Genomic DNA, 19,934 nt, shown 5'->3' with positions numbered 1-19,934 from the left:
TGTTGTGATGTGAGAGTCTACCTTGCTGTGTAGATCTTGGTTTAAAATTATTAGGCCGAGGCTACTTCATCATTTCCTTCCTTCTCTTTCCCCTTCTTTTGTGAAAGGAGAAAGAAAAAGAAAAAAAAAAAGTAGTGTGCCAGCAAATAAATAGGTCAAATACAATTACTCATACAGAAAATCCTCAGTTTGAGGGGGGGAGAAGGAGGAGGAAGCTTGGAAGCTGCTGCAAAAGCCCTAAAGTTGGCCTTTGAATTTATTATAATCTCTTTTTCAAATAGGAGGCAGGTGAAATTGCAGCAATTTGTAAAATGGCAGCTAAGAAGGAAATTAAAATGATGCCTTATGGTAAAGGCAGATAAAATGTTGAATACATGCTAAATTGAAATGCCTAATAGCTGTAATTGGATCAAGTTTGTTTTATGGAACTAATAGTTCATCAAAACCAGATTTGAATTATATATAAAGATTGATCACATTTCAGCTTTGTTTTAAGAAAAAAATCAGAGTTTTGTCACTGTAAAACAGGTGCATTTCAGTGCATTAAAACTAAGAAGCTTTCTAGCCCAGGAAGTCAAACAGGAGTTAAGCATTCAGAAATCTTTCTCAAGCAAATGGAAGTTGGAAGGACTCCCTTAAAGTAGGGATTGGGCCAAAACTTACCGAATAATAAGATTAGAGAAGGGAGCCTTGCTCTCACCCTTGTTAGGCTTCTCAGCCTGCCCTACTCACCTGCAGTCCTCATGCTTACATCTGTGTTGGTACAAAACAAAAATGCAGATGAGGTGCTGATGTGAGGATAGAAGGCTGCCTAATCGTGCCTGCTTCCTGTATAGGATAAGACCTTTTATGTGTTAGCCCCTTGAGTATTAACTTTTAAATAATTCACTGTAATAAAAACAAAGTGAGACGGGGATCCTGAACCTGAGCCTCTGATGCCTTTGTCCCTGTATTAGCCTCTGTCAGACACTTATGCTTCAAAGGATGTCGTGTTGCCAATTTCATTAAAGTCACAACATCCCTCTGGGGTCATGGCCAAACTGTAAATATTGCTGTAGGGTAAAGAACGCTTCTCTGGGGGTGGGAAGTAACTCTTCTGTTGCCAACTTTAATGACTCTGTTTTGAGTGTTGATACTGTGCTTTTCATAGGGCACTTGCTACTGGAAATTCAGAAGTGTGTGTAGTGTCATCTGATGCAGTGTAAGTTTCAAGCCTTTCTGCTTGCAAAGAAAACTCAAAACTATGAGATCTTGTTATTTTATAATTTTGAAAAGAAACTCTTTTTATGTTAACCCTATTCTGTTGTAGCTAGATTCAAAGTTACCAACTCAAAGAATTCAAAAAGCTTGAAGGCAGGAATCTAGGTATCTTGATCTGAACGAGGCTACTGAGTACTGAGAGAACAATATTAAGTTTGTCTGTCATCCACAAGCAGGTTTTTGTATGTTAATAGCATCTTAATATGTAAAACCATTTTAAAATCAAATGTGACTTGAAAATTTTTGCCTGCTCAGTTTGGAAACTAAAAAAAAAAAAAAAAAGGAAGAAGAAATAAAGGAGAGAGGAGCAATACTGACAAGCTACATCTGGTTACTGTTAACAGAAGACTATGTAATTACTAGGTTGCAAATAATACCAGGAGAGGTTATAGTTAAAAGATAAAGGTAAAATTTCACTGAAGAGAAACTTACCTACTTATGTTCAGTTTTGAAAGGAATATTGATTTGGAACCTAAATTTTCTCAAAATAATCTGCCTTACATTAGACTATAAGGAAATAAAGGACAAAGAAAGGCTTCTGACCCATTCTGGTAAGGAAATTGAGACACAGGAATGATTTCTTTAAAACTGCACCGAACTAGTAGCAGAAGTGTGCTAACCCGAGTGTCTGACACCCACGTACAGTCTGCCTTCTGAAAAACATCTTTGATTACACCTTCTCCCTAAGTCCATATCTTGATTTCTGTAAGGAAACCATGCTCTAGACTTGGTGCTTTACTGTGTCCTTTTCTCAGGCCTCTCATACCTTCATGTACAAGTACCCTTCCAACTGCTTTTCTTGCTGTGACTGTCATCTTGTGGTACTCCGAAACTGCTCCGCTGATGAGACAGGAATGTCTCATGCGAATCTTATGCGAAAATCTATGAGGATGCCTATGGGGCAATTGAATTGCCTAGCTGCAGATACATAATAGCACTTCAAATGGTCTTATGGACAGCTGCCTTTCTGTAGGGATGTCTCAGATAATTCTCCCTTGACTAATAAAGGAAATACTTTTTTAAGTAAAAGAGGAGGTTGACTAAAGAGTCATCAAGAGCAATCATGTTTGGTTTTTTTTTTTCTATTGTGGTTGATGGCTGCGATTACTGGTCAAAGGTAACGGATCTAAAGCTGGTTATTGCTTTTACACCGCATACATATTAAAAGTTCTGAGTTTGCCAGACACTATTGGACTGGCGCACTTTTTAAACCTTTGTTTCCATTGATCAGCATTTATATTTGATGGTCTTTAATGATGGCTTTCAGTGATCCTAGGTATGACATGATATATAAATTGTCTCTTTACATTCAAGAGTTGGAGAAATAGTGAGTGATGTACAGGAGGGGAAGCACAACTAATCTGCATAGAGACTTGAAGTTTCTGCAGTCTGAAATTGGAGAGTTCATAGCTGAAATGTGCAGGAGAAACTTGCTGGATGTCAGTGTGATAAGGACTGTGCTCCTGTGTGCAAGTGGCCTTTTTGTATTTCTGTGCTTAGAGATACATTTGCTCACACGAATGAGTTGTGTGCAATGTCCCTAGCCCTAATTTTCCAAACACAGTTTATAACTCAAATAATAGTTTTCTGGTTCCCTGAATCATGACTAATGGTCCCCCATGACTTGTTATTTGGCATGGAAACTAATAAAACCAGTTAGTTAGATGGCTGCCTCCTGAGGCCAGTCAGCAGAGTCCCTCAAATGTCTGGACATCCTTTGGCTATCAGTAGATACTTCTGATTGCCTCACACCCTAGCCTTTCATGCTGTTCTTGGTCTTGTCCCTTTGGTTTCAGTTACAGAAACCTGAAGGGTACTGCCTTTGTCGGCAGATATTCTTGTATGGTTTAAACTACCAGAACTGAGCATGCTGGCATTGCTGAAATCGTTGCCTTAAGCAAGGAAGCCTCTTACTTGGTACTTACAGTCAATGCTTGCTTGACTGTCCAAAACATTGCTTGTCCTGTCCAAACCCACAGCTAAAATTCTCAGTCCAGGTACTCTGAATTCCTGGCATCAGTTACAGAAGCAGCCTGACTTTGGGCTTTGATATATGCCTCGCATGGCTGTTGCACACACCTGTTTTGCTCATTGCTTTAATTGCATTACGCCTTTCCAGCCCACTGCTGGCTCTCAGTCCTTGGCAAACCTCCTGTCCCATACTGTCAAAACACTGCGGATGTGCCACTGCCCTAGCTGTGATCTTTTGGAAATGCAGCGAGGTTGACTCCTATTTCTCGAACCTAAGACTGTGGTTTCTTTCTCTTAATTTTATTTGACAACCCCTAGAACTTCATCCAGGACTGCCACATGCTTGGCGGGTTTTCCCTGGAAGGGCAAAATTGTCCTGCTTGCTTCTTTGAAACACCTCTCTGCTATGATGGTTGCAAGAAACCCCAACCAATACTGCTGCTTACTGTGCTGTCTTGTTTCTGGGAACGTCCTGATCTGTCTAGTTCTCTGCCTCGGCATCACAAACAGGCCCAGCAAGCCTACACACTATGTTTTTGTTCTCATGTGTACGTCATCCAGGATGCTGGTATCTGACTGAGAACTGTCTCCTGTGTGTACAGTAACACAACGAGCAGGAGGAGAAGGGAGTTATGCTTCTTACAGCTTCTGCGGGAGTTCTCAGTGCTGCTTTTCAGTTGATTAAGCTTTTTTCCTTTTGCACCTCCTATCTCTTATTTTATAGATCCCTCTCAGAACAGTCTCTTCCCTCTTCAAGCTGTGAACCTTATGCATGCTGCTGCTTCTCTTCCTCATGCCTCGCATTTCCTTCCTTCCTGACTCTGACCTTCTCAGTACTGATCAGGCAGTTGGTGATGGTCATGGTCTGCCAACTGGCTGGCTGGCCTAGAGGCATTGGTACAGAGATGCTTGAACCGACATTAAACATGCACCTGCTTTTCCTTTTGGTTGTCTGTTGTCTTTTTTCCTGTTTTTCTTAAAATCATAATAAGGCTGGACCCTGCTGCCTAAAGTGTTCCCAGTTCCAAGCAATTTTTTTTAATTGCTTAGAAAGCACTACATTTGGTTTTCAGACCAAGAAACGCAGCAAGGTTGACCTCATAAGCTTAGTCAATAAATACAAGAAAATGTCTCCTCCTAATTAATTAGCTTATTAACCATGATTAAATAACCATATGGTTCATCTTGCTTTGATGCTTTTGCTTTTCTCCCTTACTTCTGTCTTTTGGATCAGGAATTCCTCTCCCATAAGAATCCCTGTTCCTTTCGTGTTCCTTTTGTGTTTTCCTGCCTCTTATGACTCTTGTTTATATTGACAGCAACAGAGAGGACATGTACAGAGCTTTTTACTTATAGAAAGCAGTATGACAACAGTTACTAATTTTTCTGCACAATAAGTTAGTGTGTTTATCTGTCTGTATATTGTTTAACTGGTAGCAAAAGAGATGCTCACCTGATATAGCGGTAGAGATAGGAATAAAGGTCAAGAGCTGTTGGACTTCAGATATATGTTTAGTATGTTAAACAGCAGTAGAAAGGTTTGAAATAAGATGAAGATTCCTGAATCATTTGCTCGATGTTGATATTCATATTGTCGCTGCAGTGGAGGCAGAATGTAACAGTGATTAAGGAGGAGGTGGAAAGATTCATCATAAGTGCTGAGTGACACTGCATAAGGGAAGGAAAGAGAGGAAGCTTTTTTGTTTTGTATTTTTGACACAGGCAAAATTAGTAGTAGAGGCTGGGTAAGAAACCATGCCACCCTTCCTTTTAAGCCTTGAAAAGGTTTCCATCTATGGCTGCTGGGGAGTGATGGGACTAAGAGTTTCACTTTTTCGTCTCTTAACAAATTCCTTGTATTATGCCATTGCCCTTGGCAACTGGTGAAATAAGGGGAAGAGTCACATATTCCTGTGAGAGGGGAAAGCAAATGTCATTGCTAAAAGCCTGTTTTAAAAATAAAATACTTGAGAGACTACCTGTTTTCAGTTTCCTGAAAACTGAGCCTTTGCCATGAAATAAGTATGTGGGGACAGAAGTGGTTTAAATGCCTTAATTCTGCCACTTCTGCCCAGACTAGAAGTGAATGAGGATGACTTTCAAATTTACTTACAACAGTTAAACTTTTTCATTTGGATTTTAGAGCAGGTTTTGTGTTTCTGATCTTGTAATATGAATAACTTTAGGGGCAGTGGCTTTCAACCACTTGATTTGTAAACCCCAGCTGTTTTTCTGTGGTTTCACAGACCTTGTCAGAAATCTCACATACACGTATTGCTACGCAGCATGTTTTAGTTATTATTTCTGAGTTCATGGATGCCTTTAAACTGGTTGGCGTTTCTTGGAAGAGAAGAAGAAGGTGCAAGCCACAGTTTGAAATGCTGTGCATTAGGAGGCTTGTTCTGGAAGTGACAGTTTATTTACAAAAAAAGCAGTGGGATTATTTTGTTTTGGGGGGTTTGTGTTTGCTTGGGTTTTTTAAAATTGGTGAAACTAATCCTTTTGCCCATTCAAAAACATGAGTCATGTCTGTCGTCACACCCCCCCTTCCCGATTAAAATTAGAGAACTCAACTTGAATTTATTTAAAATTTTACATTTGTTTTCCATATGATGCCAAGTTTTCATATTTTTTTTCCTTCTGCAATCACGAAGGCTGTAAAAACGATATAGTGGAGTCATATAATGACTTGATTCTAAGAGCTAAAATTTCAGAATAACAATCATTAGAGCACTACCAACACAGTTTTGAGCAGCCAGGGCTGTGCTGGCTTGAATCAGATTGCAATCAATAAACCAGAGGTGAAAGGCGCTACTGCTCATCCTGTTTGAGAACTCCCTTTTCTTTATTTACCATTCAATGCAGCAGCTAGGATTTCTTCAAAACACATGAAGGTTAAGTGTCAAAACAACAGGCAAGTCTATTCTGCGCTGTATAGCTGAAACTGTGGTTTTGTGAGCAAATTCTTAAGTGCACGTTGCCATTGAAATAGCATTGATTTGGGTTTGGACCTGAATAGTCAGCAAAGGGCTTTTCAACCCTTTACTGCCCATGAGGAGCCTGGCAAACAAATCTGCAAAGCTTAGCTAAACTTAGTTTTGACACAAGTGTTTTTTCCTGTGGTCACTTAGTCAGATGCAGAACTTTAAATGACTAAGTGAGCCAGTAAAATCTCTCTTAGTGTACTGGGATGTAGCTAATTATCTGTAGACACAAATGATTTTTTAAAAAAATGTGATTATCTGTAGTTTAACCTGTCCTATCAGTTGTGATGGATCTGCCATTAATTTCTACCTTTTTCCCCCCTTTTTTTGCCAACGTTAAGTGGCTAAAAGCCAAGGTAAGAAGTGTTATTTCTCCTTTGACCCACAGTGCCTCATGTGACTGATAGTAGAGGCTGCAGAGCCATTAAAACTGAAACCTAGCACTCTCTTATGCTCTCCTCTGCTTTCCATAGGATATTTAGATTAAACATGCTATACTTTATTTTTTTTTATTTACAGCATTTAGCGTGTGTCAATATATCTGCGATACATTGACATCTGCATTTATACATAGATACATTAATTTCTCTAACACATGTAGTGCTTTGCTCTGAATTCAGTAGATGCCTTGATTCCCTTCACTTACATTTTTTGCAGGAGACTTCCCAGACAACCTGAATGACTCTGCTGGTCAAATAGCAGGGGCAAATTGAGAAATTCTGGGCCCATGCTGACTGTATTGTACTGTCAGTGTTAAAGTTTGATGTAAATTATTAACACCCGAATGGAGATGAACACAAATGTGGCTTCTCTTTAAAGAAAAGAAGATACAAGAGATTTGTGCATGAACCTGCCAATTGCCTACCTTTCTGATGTCTGTTGTAAACTAATAGCAAAAATAACATTAAGCTTGTATTTAGACTCTTTGTATTTACTGGTGTCTGTCTTGTGTTTATCTGAAAACTTGCTGTTTGACAGCTGTCTGGGAATTCTCACTTCATATTCTTACACTTAAAAAAAAAAGAAAAAGAAGCTGTCAATAATAGAGCTGCTCTGTTATAAAAATAAAATCATGTTTTCCCTTATTTCAGCATGGAAATAACCAGCCTGCAAGAACTGGCACCTTGTCAAGAACAAATCCGCCTACACAAAAACCACCAAGTCCTCCTATGTCAGGCCGGGGAACTCTGGGGTAAGAATGAAGATTGCTTGGTCCTGCCTGTGTTATAGAAAGTTTTAATTGTGCTGGTGTTGGTGTTTCTTAAATATGTGGATAGATGGCAATTCTGATTGCCTTTAGCAAAAAAACCCAGCACAATTACTTTTTCTGTGTAAATCCTTTCAGTTGCATTGACTCTTATTTTCATAATGACCTTATGAAAGAATGTTTTTTTTCATGGGGGAAGGATTTATTATAGATATGAAGCTATTGCTGTTTCTGATTTTTGAGGAGAAATCCTTAGTGACACAAAAGAATATCAAAAAGTAACTTCCCCAACTTAACTTCAGTTGGGAAAGGAATTAATTGTTAAAGTTTTCATCTACTCATTTCTCCATATCATAAGAGGTATGAAATGGCTGTTGGTGGCATATTTGTTGCATTATCTAAGCAAAATTCGTGGCATTGTGGACATACTGGCAGCATTGATTCTCGCAGGCTTGTGCATTTATATTTTTATGCTTAAATGAGGAAGGATTTTGCTATTCCCAAGTCCCAATGTAACCCGAATTCCCTGCCACAGCATCTAATTTGCTCCTGTGGACCTGTGGGGAGTGAAATCTGCTTATCTTGGTGTGCCAGGAAGTAGTCATTGCTAAAGACCAGAACATTAATACTTAAGAAACTCAGAGCACGTGCCATATGATTTTGTCTGTCCAACTGTGCAACATCTTCCAAAAGGCAGCCTAAACAAGACCTATCTATTTGTCACTCTCAATCTTTCCTTTATGCTGTGGGGGATCGAGGCACTGTAACGCTGGCTGGCATGGCTTCAGGCGTGTTGTCTGGGAGAGGTGGGGAGTTGGAAAAATGAGGAATAATGAGACAGAACCGGATGGGGAACAGGAGCAATGGTCAAGGAAAATTAGAAGCAGCAACTTCTTTTGTCAAAGACTTAGTGATTTTTAATCCTGATTTGATGCTTTGCTGCTTCATGATGGCAGTGTTTGTTGTGCATTCTGCAGAGAAATTACCCTAGAGGTTTCCTCAGCATGTTTTGTGAAAATTCCCGTTGCTCAAGGGCATGCAATCAGTATTCCTGTTGTCTCTCTCATCCCAGCTGAGAAAGAGTTGTTTATCAGCCCTGGGAAGCTGGATAGTGCTTTCATGTCCTCTTGGACGTTTGGTAGTGAAACAGCAGTGTTGATGTACTGGTGAGCTGCCTCTCTCTAACGCTCCCCCCCACCCCCAAACAAGCCAGAGCTGTTGGGTTCCCTTAGCTGATGCCTGATAAGGATTAATCAGCTAAATGTCGTTTCCAGATGAGCTTGACAAGAGGCAGCAGTTGGCTGAGGGGGAGGAATAATGTGGGTTCGTAACAGAGATTTCTATCTGCCCTTCTTGTTCAGGAAGTACAGCTCTTGTCTTGAGCAGCCGTGTTCTGCCAAAGCATGAAATATCACAGGCGTGACTGTTTCCTTAATATATACAGAAAAAAGTGCTAGAAACCGCAAGGATACTACTCTTCTCCCTTTATCCACAAAATAGAGATAAGTGTGTAAAATCTGAACAAGCTTGGTGTGTAACATGGGCCTTTAAGTGTGTGCTGCCTGTTGTGCAGCTTGTCCCTTCAAGGCAGGACTATCTGAAGGAATGTGGTGGGGAGGGAGTCCTACACAGAAATCAGCGGGGCTGAAAAGGGAAATAGACTGCAGGAAGCCAGGGTCTCTTCACCAGACCAGGGAGAGACTGTAGAAAACCTTGGATGCTCAGGTTGGAAGTACCACAGGAGAACGAGTGAATTACTGGAGCTGGATGGAGGGAGTAGTTGCAGTCATGCCTTGTGGGTCCCAGGGCAGAGCAAGGCCTTGGACTCCCTTTAGCTCTCTCTGGTGGCAAAGGACATCAGCACCGCACTGAAGCATTGGGAGACAGTGAGGTGAGGAGCGCTGGGCAGAGTCAGGAAATTAAAGAGTGTTTTCCTCCTCTGTGTAAGGCTGGCGTACAAGCAAAGGGAAGGATTGAACTTGAGCCATGGAAAGAAATTGGTTTTGACTTCTCTGGTGCTTAGGAGTTTGAGTTCTTCAATGAAGCTGAGGAGAGTAAAGGAGAAACTGAGGCATTGCTGATGTAGTGGGGGTTTACTGTTGACAATATTTTAAAATTGTACAGGCGAAATAAATATTGCTACAGAGCTGAGTAGTAGTTCGTATTGGCAGTGCATTCCTAGGTAGAAAACTTTAAAACATTAGTTTTCAGGGTTATTTCTGTTGGAAGCACATTTAAAATCTTCCCTGCTTATCGTTTATTTGGCGGTATTTAGAACATGATCTCTATAACTGGAATACAAAGTTTCTTTATTTTTCCCACGGCTGATCTCTTTTGGCAGATGTATAGGTGGTGGCAGTCTGTATATTAAAATCATCTGGAGTTCTTTATATAGACAAACTAATTTACAAACACCGCAGTGGATGCAAACAGTTGTGGTATTTCCACTTTTCTCTTTGCGAGGTTTTAATAATAAAATGTTATAGTTAGAATTTAGTACTCTTGCGTTCCATATTGCAAAAAGGAAGTCAATAAGGTTCTTAAAATACCAGGAAGCTGTATAACTTACCAACTCAGTTAAAACCAGTAATTGAACAAATTATTAAATGCCAGTAGTTTAGTATTTTTGTTTTTGCTTAGCTGATGCATTGCCAAATTCCATGTCTTGCAAGGGATCTCTTAGTTACTGGTGAGAACTGAAGAGCTTTGCAATTCAGTACAATAAATGCACTGTTCTTAAGACAGTAATGAGTCTGGTAAATAGATCTCAAAAGATCTGTGTTATATTTCTGACGATGCAGTCTGCTAGGTGACCTTGGAAGTCTCTGGGCTTCACTTTCTTGGGCTACAAAATAGAGACAATGAAGCTTATCTGTGAGACACTTTAAGATCTGCTTAAGTGATATGAGATTGCTCGATTATTGTGTGAAACAATGCTACTAGGAAGAGTACTGGTGATTGCAAATGTAACTTGTTCTGTGAATATTTCGGCCTTCTCCTGTCTTAATGAGTTGAATACCTTTAGCCAAGAATATTTCTGGAAAGTGTTTGGAGGGGAGGGGAAAGGGGGAAAGAGGAAAGTGTTACAGTGGAAGAGTTTGTCACGTGCAGTGTACTGAAAGGTAACCCGAGAATATTACGTGGATGTAACTAGTGTATGGTATGTAGTTCAAAGAATGTATTTTGGTTAGTAAATTTAGTTTAGGCATTTTTAACAAGTTTATGTGCTGTAGGAAAACTTATATTTATCTGTCTGTACAAGAGCACTTTAGAGAGTTTAATGTGACCTGTCCACCCCGCCCGGTGGAATTTGTTTAATATACTGTAATGTGGGTCACTGTGCAGTGATCTCTCATGCACACTTTAAGAAAACAAATGGCTTCACTACTTCATTCATTTATCCTTTTGATCTTTCGATCCTTTATCTTTCTGTCTTCAAATGTCTTTTTTCCTTGACCAGACGAAATACTCCTTACAAAACCCTGGAGCCAGTCAAACCACCAACAGTCCCCAATGATTACATGACCAGTCCTGCTAGACTGGGCAGTCAGCACAGTCCTGGAAGGACAGCTTCCTTGAACCAGAGACCAAGGACACACAGGTAGAGCATTTTCTCACTGTAACTCTTTCCTGCCTGGCATGCTGATGCTTACTAAAGCCACATAAAAGCTTTGAAGCTTTGTGCCTGTTGGATTTTTGTTAAAGGCAAAAGGTGAGTTATTCTACCACTCTGCAGTAACAGAACTTCACTGCATTGTTGACTTCTCTAATACATAGAAGTGTCTTCATGCCCTATAGAAGGCTCATTGTATCTAGCAACTTAATTCCATAACCACAGACCTTGTTTTATATAATCAATTTATTTTTTTCTCTGGTATTTGTTCCCCAAGAATAAGCAAAACTTCAAAAATGCAGTTGCAAGGTAGGGTAGTGATGGGTCCTAATGGGTTTAAAGCTGCATTATTAACCTTAGCCTAATAGACTTAAGGTTTTGGTTTTTTTTTTCAAGATCACTAATTGCAAAGGGAGATTTCTGTTGATTAGCAACACTGTGATAAAGGTAGTCTGAAAGAGCTGATTGCTTTCTTTTGGCTAAAACTGAATGTTTATAATCAGTGCTAGCATGATAGAAGCAGAAAATAAAACCTTATTCACAGAGCAGGTATTGGCATTAGCCAGTTGTTTCCACATGCTTAAGGGCTTTGATGAAAGAGTAGTTAGTGTGTGTTTTGAGTGAGAAGGGTGTTTTGAGTATACCCTTTTTAAATGCATTTTTTTTCCCCTCAAATTGCAAGGCTAGATCTTTCTCTGAGCCTCTTGATTGACTTCAGTTTTTTCAATTTGATTTTTATCATAGGCTCCAAAGTGTGGGGGGAAAAAACAGATGAAAGAATTCAATGTAGTTAGAAGTAAGAGGTTAGCTTATTTTTCACAGAGCTTCTTTCTTTTTCTTTTTTTTTTTTTAAAAAACTCCCAGTAGGCAGTTAAACATGGTAGGTCACTAACGGGGATTGAGAGAGTATTTTGGACACAGTTGATCATGAAATATTGCCAGAATGAAATAACTTCTAAATCTGTCTGCAATGAAGATCTTGTTAATCTGTTCAGCTGGCTACTGTGAATGCTCTCTACTCTTGTCGCACAAGATCTTTTTACATAAAAGAGTGCAGTTAGAAATTCAGCTGCAACCATGGTGACAAGATCAAGGTCTTCAGCAGACAGAACACTAATTTTGAAGGAATTATCTTGGCTTCCATTTCAGATCACTGATTTTCTTTTTTGTAACAGTGTTATTTTCTTAAGATATATTTGAATGATTTGCGCTTGACTCTTGACAGCACTGATTTGTAGCTACCCAGGAATGGTAAATAAACTATAACATCACTGAGTACTCTTTAATTAACATGGATGGGTTAAAGTGGTGTTTTGGCTTTGAAACATCTTGACTACTTAGTTCCCTTTATATTATCCATTTAATCCATGTAAATTCAAGCCTTTGCCTGAGGAGTGCTCTTGGATAAGAATAAGGACAGATACTGCCTGAATCTTGATTCTTTTTCAGCGTGTTATGTCCTCCCAAGGCACGTTGTAGAAATGTTATCCGGTAGTTCACTAGAAGTATGTTCTGTAAAAAAGTATGTGTTGCTGGCGTCTAATTTGTGTATCATAAAATGGTACTTAGACAAATTGTAACCTGGCTGTACGGTTACCTTTCGGACCATCTTAGAAACTGTCCTGGTTCTGGCAGGGACAGAAACAAACTTCTTACACACAAAAAGTGTGTGCATGGGTGGGGGAGAGTGTTAGATATACAGAAAATTATCCACACCATGCTGCACACCACACCCCAGTTGGTTTATCGTTGTTCTCAGTTTAAAAGTTCTCAATCTAAACTTCTGTTATGAGTAGAGGAAATGTTCCTTCAGCTGACAGCATAAATAATGTTAAAAAATTACTTATAGTTTAGGCATGAACTCTTCCAGCCCCAGCTTGTTACTTTCACTTATTACAAGGCCCCTGCGCTATTGGAGTTGTTACTCCATTGCCTAGAACTGGTATGGTTGCTTACCTTTTTATTTTTTAAAACATTTAATTAGGCATTTTATCCATAGTGATGTTTATCAGCTTAGCTAATTCTGTTTATTAGGAGTGTAATGCATCCAGACATGATTAGCTGTATGCAATTGTAGGTAGAGACAGAGGCATTTTATATGGGATTTTTCAACAATCTATAATTGAGTTAGGCTAGCAGAGCTCACACAAGAAGTGTAACTGTTGATAGGCCTTTGTAGGAAAAGCTGTGCTAATACTTGTGTTTTTCTTTTATAGCGGTAGTAGTGGAGGAAGTGGCAGTCGAGAGAATAGTGGAAGCAGCAGTATTGGCATTCCCATTGCCGTGCCTACACCTTCGCCGCCAACCATTGGACCAGGTATCTAGGACTCTTCCCATATTAATTTAAGGCTGTAATGTCAGTTGCTTGTGTTTGCAGATGGATTTTGACTGAATACAATGGGGTAGAAACTGTCCCGAAGCACAGTCCTGGTCAAGAAATCACTTACGAGTACTGAGGGACATCTGAAGATTTAATTCTTTACCAAAAGTACTTGCAGAACAATCACTTATGGAATAGTGCATGGTGAAAACACCTTTGCCACTCCATGTTTTTACAAGATAATCAAGGTGGGGGGGATAGGAGGAGAGAAGTGTATCCTTTTAAAGCTTAGTTATATTTTTAAATGCCTATCTACAATTTGGCATTTCTGGATGCCCTGAGAAGCAGCAGCAACTATGTACATATTTGATGGGAAATTTTGTTTTCTGAAATGGCCTTCTAACTTTACTATCTGCCAATGATGGTATGTACATGGCCTTTTTTTAAATTAAATAAAAGTCTTTACTTCAAATAAAAAGCAGAAGATTACCTAAGAAAACACTGCTAGTAGTAGAATTCAGGGTTATCCATCAGTGTTGTTTATGCTACAATTACGGTCTGAAGTTGCTAAGCTATGATGGAGGTCATTGAGAGAGGCAGGAGAACTAGTGTGTGTAAGATAGCACAACAATAAAAGAGAACCATGCAGGGTCTCTCGGCATCAAAAGCATACTGCCTTGTCTTTAAGAATGATGAATGATGAGAATGTGTAGGATCCTTCTTGGTTATAAGACAGAAGGATTATTATCTTGTTAATAAACCAACTCAGTCACTTGTTTACTATCTGTGTATTTTAGCACATAAAACTAATTTGCACAAGAAAACAACGGAGTTTTGATGTAATGTAATTTTGGTATTGCACCTCTTAAGTGTCTGTTCCTCAGATGAGAAGTCTTCAGTTTCTTATGCACATGTAGGCTTTCCTTTCCCAGGTGTTTCTGATCCTGCAGTGGTACAAATAGGGATGAAATCTTACTATTGTCTGGCATCCCATAAAAATCAATGGGAATAAAGATCTGCAGGTACAGAACTCTGTGTAGGGTCAGGACCTGAGTTTGTATCAGTTGACCAAAGTTGAGTTTCTGTAGTTATTTGGTAAGCCTATCAAGTGCCCATGCTTTCTTATTTGGGTGTTTTATGGGTGTGGTTTTTTTTTTTTTTTTAAATATATGGCCTAATTGGGAATATAAACTATTTTATTAGCACACATTTCTGTTCCTCCTCCTCCTGGAGCCCCGCCAGCACCACCACTGCCACCACCTCTCCCGATGGGCAGTCTGATAGGTGAGACTTGTGTCAATGCTGAAGTGATTGCAGTCATGCTGCATAATCTATAATAATCTCTTCCTAATGGACTCAATAAGGGTGTTTTTTCTTCTGTAGTGGGTCTACATGATTTTAGTATAAAAATCAGTCCTGGGATTTTTTGTTTGTTTTTAAACAAATCTAATCTGCACTAATTTCCCGTGGTTAAAGCCTCTGAAGGTAAATGGACAAGATACAGGGAAAATGCTGCCAGTTGCTTGAAATCTCTGTTCCCAATTAAAGCTAAGATCCAATTAGTCTCATCTAGAAGAACTCAAAATCAGCTTGAATATTGGTATTCTGCTGTATCACTCCTGCAGCTGAAATTAAGCCATAACAGTCACACTCTGGCTTAAAAATGGTAGCTGCTGTGTAGGGGGATGTATGTATTCTATCCTGTGGGCACAAGGTGACTGAGAAGCAGAAGTGTCTGTCACAGTGGCTTGGGTTGATTCTATAATGCTGCAGGCGGGTGGCAAACTGGAAGACTTGAGGATACGAAATAACAGTTCTTGAAAAATTGCTTCAAGCATTACATATAGCTGTTAGGATGGGTTGTAAAAGTAGTACTTGCCAAAACAGGCAGGAAGAAATACCCCCCCCTTTCCTATCACAGGCTGATGACAAAATTCATTGATTGTGTTATGAAACTAGCTTTGGAGGCTTTGACCCACATAACCCTTTGCACTTTCCCTTACTGAAGTGTTAAGCGAAAGTGACTTTGGATAGCATTACAGGACTGCAAACTTCTGATCACACACTGTTTGTGTATATATGTGTGTGTGCATTTTCGTATATATTTATATATATTTATATAAGATATATACATATGTATATAAAAGCACAAAACATTTTCTTGCAAAAACAATTTTTGCATTTAAAAATTGCATTGATCCATGTGACCTCAACGTGTGAGATTCATTAGTTTGCAAGGTGTGATTCTTTTCTCATCTCTCAGAGGTTAATCCAAAAGAGAACTTAAATTGTTTTATTAACCTTGAAGTTTGTGCAGCAAGCATGTGGAAGGTAAAAACGGGTGTCCATCCTGAAGAATGAGTGACATGTCTTTCTGTCAGCTGGCATTGGTGATTCCGATTTCTTAGTGCAAATTCAATCAATATAAAAGCACAACTAACAAATATGACTGACAAATGTGTCTGAAGCTCATGACATTTGTTTTACTGTTTTGTTAGAGTGTCTTTTTGTATTAGATTGGAGACAAGTTCTGGTTCACAATGGAAAACATTTGCTTTGAGCAGAATGTGGGGTTTTTTCTGTGTGCTTTTTAATAAAGGGTATTGCATGTAGAATCATTGAGATATGCTTAGAAGTTGGAAGCTGATTCAATTTTCCAGTCCAGTCTCTCAAAGCAGTAGTTCTCAGCATTTCTCAAATGCCCTTTATATGAGTGTTGTTTTATGTCCTATGTGTTTTTTCTCATTATTGATTATAACAGGGATGTTTGTTTTCTGTAAATCTCCTGTTACTGGTCTTAAATTATTGGAGACTTGTAATCAAGTATTTCCTATGTGCTGGGCTTTTTTCTATTTTCTGCATTCTATCCCAAGTAATGCTCTGCTTAAGTCTTTTCTTTGGTTCCTCTGGCTAATGCTTTTCAGCTGCTCCGGGTTCAGCTCCTGGTTCCCAGTATGGCACAATGACCAGGCAAATCTCGCGACACAACTCTACCACTTCTTCAGCATCTTCTGGTGGATACAGACGGAATCCTTCTGTGACTGCCCCATTTTCTGCTCAACCTCATGTTAATGGCGGGCCTCTTTATTCTCAAAATTCAAGTAAGCTGCTGAGCTCTGAAATCACAAACTGTTTTGAGCAAAATGATTGTAAAAGCATGCATGGCATTTTAATTCATTTATGAAGAGCATCAATCAGATTACTGCTTTCTTTCCCAAAATAGAAGGAAAAACAAACAAGAAAAACCATATTAAAGTTGTACAGTGATTGCACTATATGCAATTATACTGTTTTCCCCTCTGACTTGTTTGCTGTTACTCATGACAAGAAATTATTTTGATTGCCTATCTAATTATAGGCACATTATACTTAGCATTTCAGGTGTGCTTGAAGAACATAAACTAAAACCAGATTTTTTTTGCAGGAGACCAAATACGGTTGTAGTACAGTCCCTCCACTACTGGGCTAGTGGCAAGAGAGTACTGTCAGAGCACAGTGCTTCTGTAACAAACCTCCCATTACCCAGCTCCTCCCTGTCTCTGTCTCTTTCCTAAATCCTTTCCTCATTCCAGGTTTCTCCTTTGTTCTTAGCTTTAAGCTTGACTGTTAAAGAAGAGGTCAATCTCTCTTTTTAGCGGACTCCTCCTCTGTGCTTCCACAGTAGTAGTAGTATAGATGGAGATGAATTAGGGAAAGGGTGGATGCCACGGGCAAGTGGTTTTAGTCAGCAGCATCCTGCCTACCTACTCAATAGGGCAAACAAGGTTTACTGCAGAAAGATCTGCAAAATAAGGATCTACTTGAGTGCTGGTAAAAAGCTGTTTCTATCAGGAAACTTCTTCCTTGCTGTTTCCATACATTTTGACCAGATACACAAGAGGGGTGATAGTCCTCTAATGGTTTATGGTGTTCTTCAGCATGCCAACTCTTTAAGCTTCAGAGTGATATTTCTTTTGAAAAGAAGTGTTGACGTTTGGGCTGCAGATCACTTTGGAACAGTGTTTGCTGTTGTGTACTTACTGTAAGGAAAGAATGCATATAAAATATTTGAGACATCGAGGTGAAGAATTTTCTCAGTGATTTAGAAGTATTAAATTTATCAGAAACCATTTTTATATGCAGACACAGTACCAATCTATTTTTTTTTCTAATCCTGATTTTCCTCCTACTCTCTCTTACCCATACTGGCCCTTCCTTTTCCTCCATGCTCTTGTTCCCCCAAAATTAATTCACTGTAACAACAGAAACTCCTTCCTGTTTGAACAGTTGTGTTCTGTTGAATAAACAGGGCTTTACTTCTGAACTTAAATGCTGTGCACACCACCGTCTGAACATTTACATTTGTCCAAAGCAATTTTTTGCTCAAATGCAGGTGCTGTTCCTTAATCTAGCCTCTCTGGTGTTTTCAAAATACTGATTGCCAACATTTTTAAACAGTATTTTGATGGGTGTGTTGTTCTACTTTAAACTGTTTTCCTCTGTTTCTGTAACTGGTAATTTTTTTTTTATTTTTAATGCTACTGTCTTGACATTAAATCCAGGTCCCATGTTTCCTTAAGGTTTTACTTTTCATGCTAACAAATACTCTGTTTTTTCTTAGATGTTTACTTCAATTTTGTGAGAAATCTGTTCTCCCTCTGTTATTGATCATTTCTCTCATACAGTTTATTTGATTATTGGTTTTGTAATGAACTAAATGCTCCATTTTTATTCATCAAACATTAATCTTAGTTATGGCTTTATTTAAAACTGTTGCTTACTTGGAAGTACAGAACCTCTTTCAAATTTTGTTCCAACTGGATTACCCTTGTTGAATTCCCACCTTCACAGGAGTTTCTGCTTCAGTGCAAGAGAAATCCCACTGAGAAGGGGCTCAGTATAAACAAATGAGTTGATGTTTTGTTGGGGTTGTTTGTTTTTTTTTCCTTCCCACCTGCCCCCCCTTCATGGGGAGACATCCTGCCAGAGCTGAAATGGCATACCCTACTACCCTACTGCTACCATGCCCCTTTTCTACCTGTAGAGTGAAGATTTGAACATCTCAGCTGTTAGCCCAGCATCTCTGAGCACTGGTGCCGTGCATCTCATAGCTCGTTACTCACCAAATAGGTACATACTTCAGAGGAGACCAGCCTGCAAGTGCTTCCTGGGGAGCTCTGTGCCCTAGCGTAGCCAGTTGTAGCTATTGAAGCTTTTGCCAGCCTCTTAGGTTGCTGAGTACCTTCTAACCACAGAAGACTTACTAATTTAAAATAAAGCTCCATTCTGCTCTAAACCCATCTGGTTTTCCTACCAACAAGCAATAAGGTCCCTTTTTCTGTGTAAAGCAAAACCAAAGTAAGCCAACCCACTGTCCCTCACCCCCGCAGAACAAAACTATGAGAGGTGCTCTCTGTATGAATATTAAGTCTTGATGTTGCAGCATTGTTTCTCTTATAAAGTAGTTGTCTTTGCTCTTTGCCAGTGCTGATTTGCTGCACTTGATGTAGCACTCTACTTTTGTTTTAGAGGAGTCTAGAAGCCTGTGAAACATCACTTCTACTAGTGTACTTTTAAAAGATAACTACTAAATTTGAGTAATCCTTTTTTAGCAGCAAGACAAAAAGCTCGGTTTTGTGTGCTCCCCAAGTGAAGCAGACTAAGTCCCTTCACATATGCACCCTGTGAGCTTCCAAATGCGCAGCCGGCGCTCGGCTTTTTATTTGGCTAAACACTGGGACATGCTTTGCTTTTGATCCTCAATTGGCTAACCGAGAATTCAGCCTTGTTGGAAACACAAATTTGAAGAAGGTTCTTCCATGTGCGTGTTCTTGTTGTTCTTTACATACTTTGTTTTGTGGTCCTCGTTACTGACGGCTGCTTTTGTTTGTTTCCTTTTTTTTTTTTCCTTTGTCTGTTTGACTTTCCCCGATATGGTGTGTGTGTTGCTACCAGTTTCTATTGCTCCACCCCCTCCCCCTATGCCTCAGTTGACTCCACAGATACCTCTCACAGGCTTCGTGGCCAGGGTGCAGGAAAACAGTAAGTTTGGACAAGCTGAGCTGTTAAAGGGTAGAGCCTACTTTCTTCTAGCATGCATGGCTGGCAAGTCAGACTCTATTTTGTTTCCTTTTCCAGAAGCTAATACCATCTTGCATTCTAGTGTCAATATGCTATTGGAGCTGAAGGGCACACTCTTCAATATTGTATAACATGTGCATGATTATTACTGACCCATTTAAGCTCTGAACTGCAAATTTATTATAGAAATGCCGTGTGAAATATGTGGCATATGCTTGGTGTGAAATAGAAATGTATCTTAATTAAAAATATTAATTTCATGTTGAATCATCCTGCCGGAGGCTTTTTCACGAGGGATAATTGATTAGTTGTTATTAGAAAGGCTTATGTAGACTGTCAAAATAGATACTGTGTAACCATTGATTCTAGTACTGTAGTAGTTTTCAGGAAGCTGCTGTACAGTCGATTGAAAATGTGCAGTCGTATGATCTAATGCCATTACAAAGGAACTTGTAGGGTATTTCTCCTCTCAGCAGCCTTTCATTCTCCATTTCTTTGTGTTCTCTAGCCAGATTTCCT

General features: G+C 39.3%; 1 protein-coding gene across 5 annotated transcripts in view; it reads left to right on the top strand.

Annotated features, from left to right (window-relative positions):
- The window catches only part of ABI1 (abl-interactor 1), a 30,165-nt gene that overhangs the window by 3,538 nt on the left and 6,693 nt on the right, over window positions 1-19,934 (top strand). The window contains exons 2-7 of one of the 5 annotated variants that reach the window (XM_009890562.1): window positions 7,307-7,407; window positions 10,883-11,023; window positions 13,252-13,352; window positions 14,559-14,639; window positions 16,280-16,456; window positions 19,290-19,376. In XM_009890562.1, coding sequence (XP_009888864.1) covers window positions 7,307-7,407; window positions 10,883-11,023; window positions 13,252-13,352; window positions 14,559-14,639; window positions 16,280-16,456; window positions 19,290-19,376 — 688 coding nt within the window. The remainder of the gene's footprint in view (window positions 1-7,306; window positions 7,408-10,882; window positions 11,024-13,251; window positions 13,353-14,558; window positions 14,640-16,279; window positions 16,457-19,289; window positions 19,377-19,934) is intronic. The other 4 variants (XM_009890563.1, XM_009890564.1, XM_009890565.1 and 1 more) reach the window with 4 other exon arrangements.

This window comes from Charadrius vociferus, unplaced genomic scaffold (assembly GCF_000708025.1).
Source record: "Charadrius vociferus isolate BGI_N301 unplaced genomic scaffold, ASM70802v2 scaffold1038, whole genome shotgun sequence".
Lineage (NCBI taxonomy): Eukaryota > Metazoa > Chordata > Aves > Charadriiformes > Charadriidae > Charadrius > Charadrius vociferus.
The sequence above is the reverse complement of the archived record's forward strand: the minus strand, read 5'-3'. Positions and strand labels throughout refer to the sequence as shown.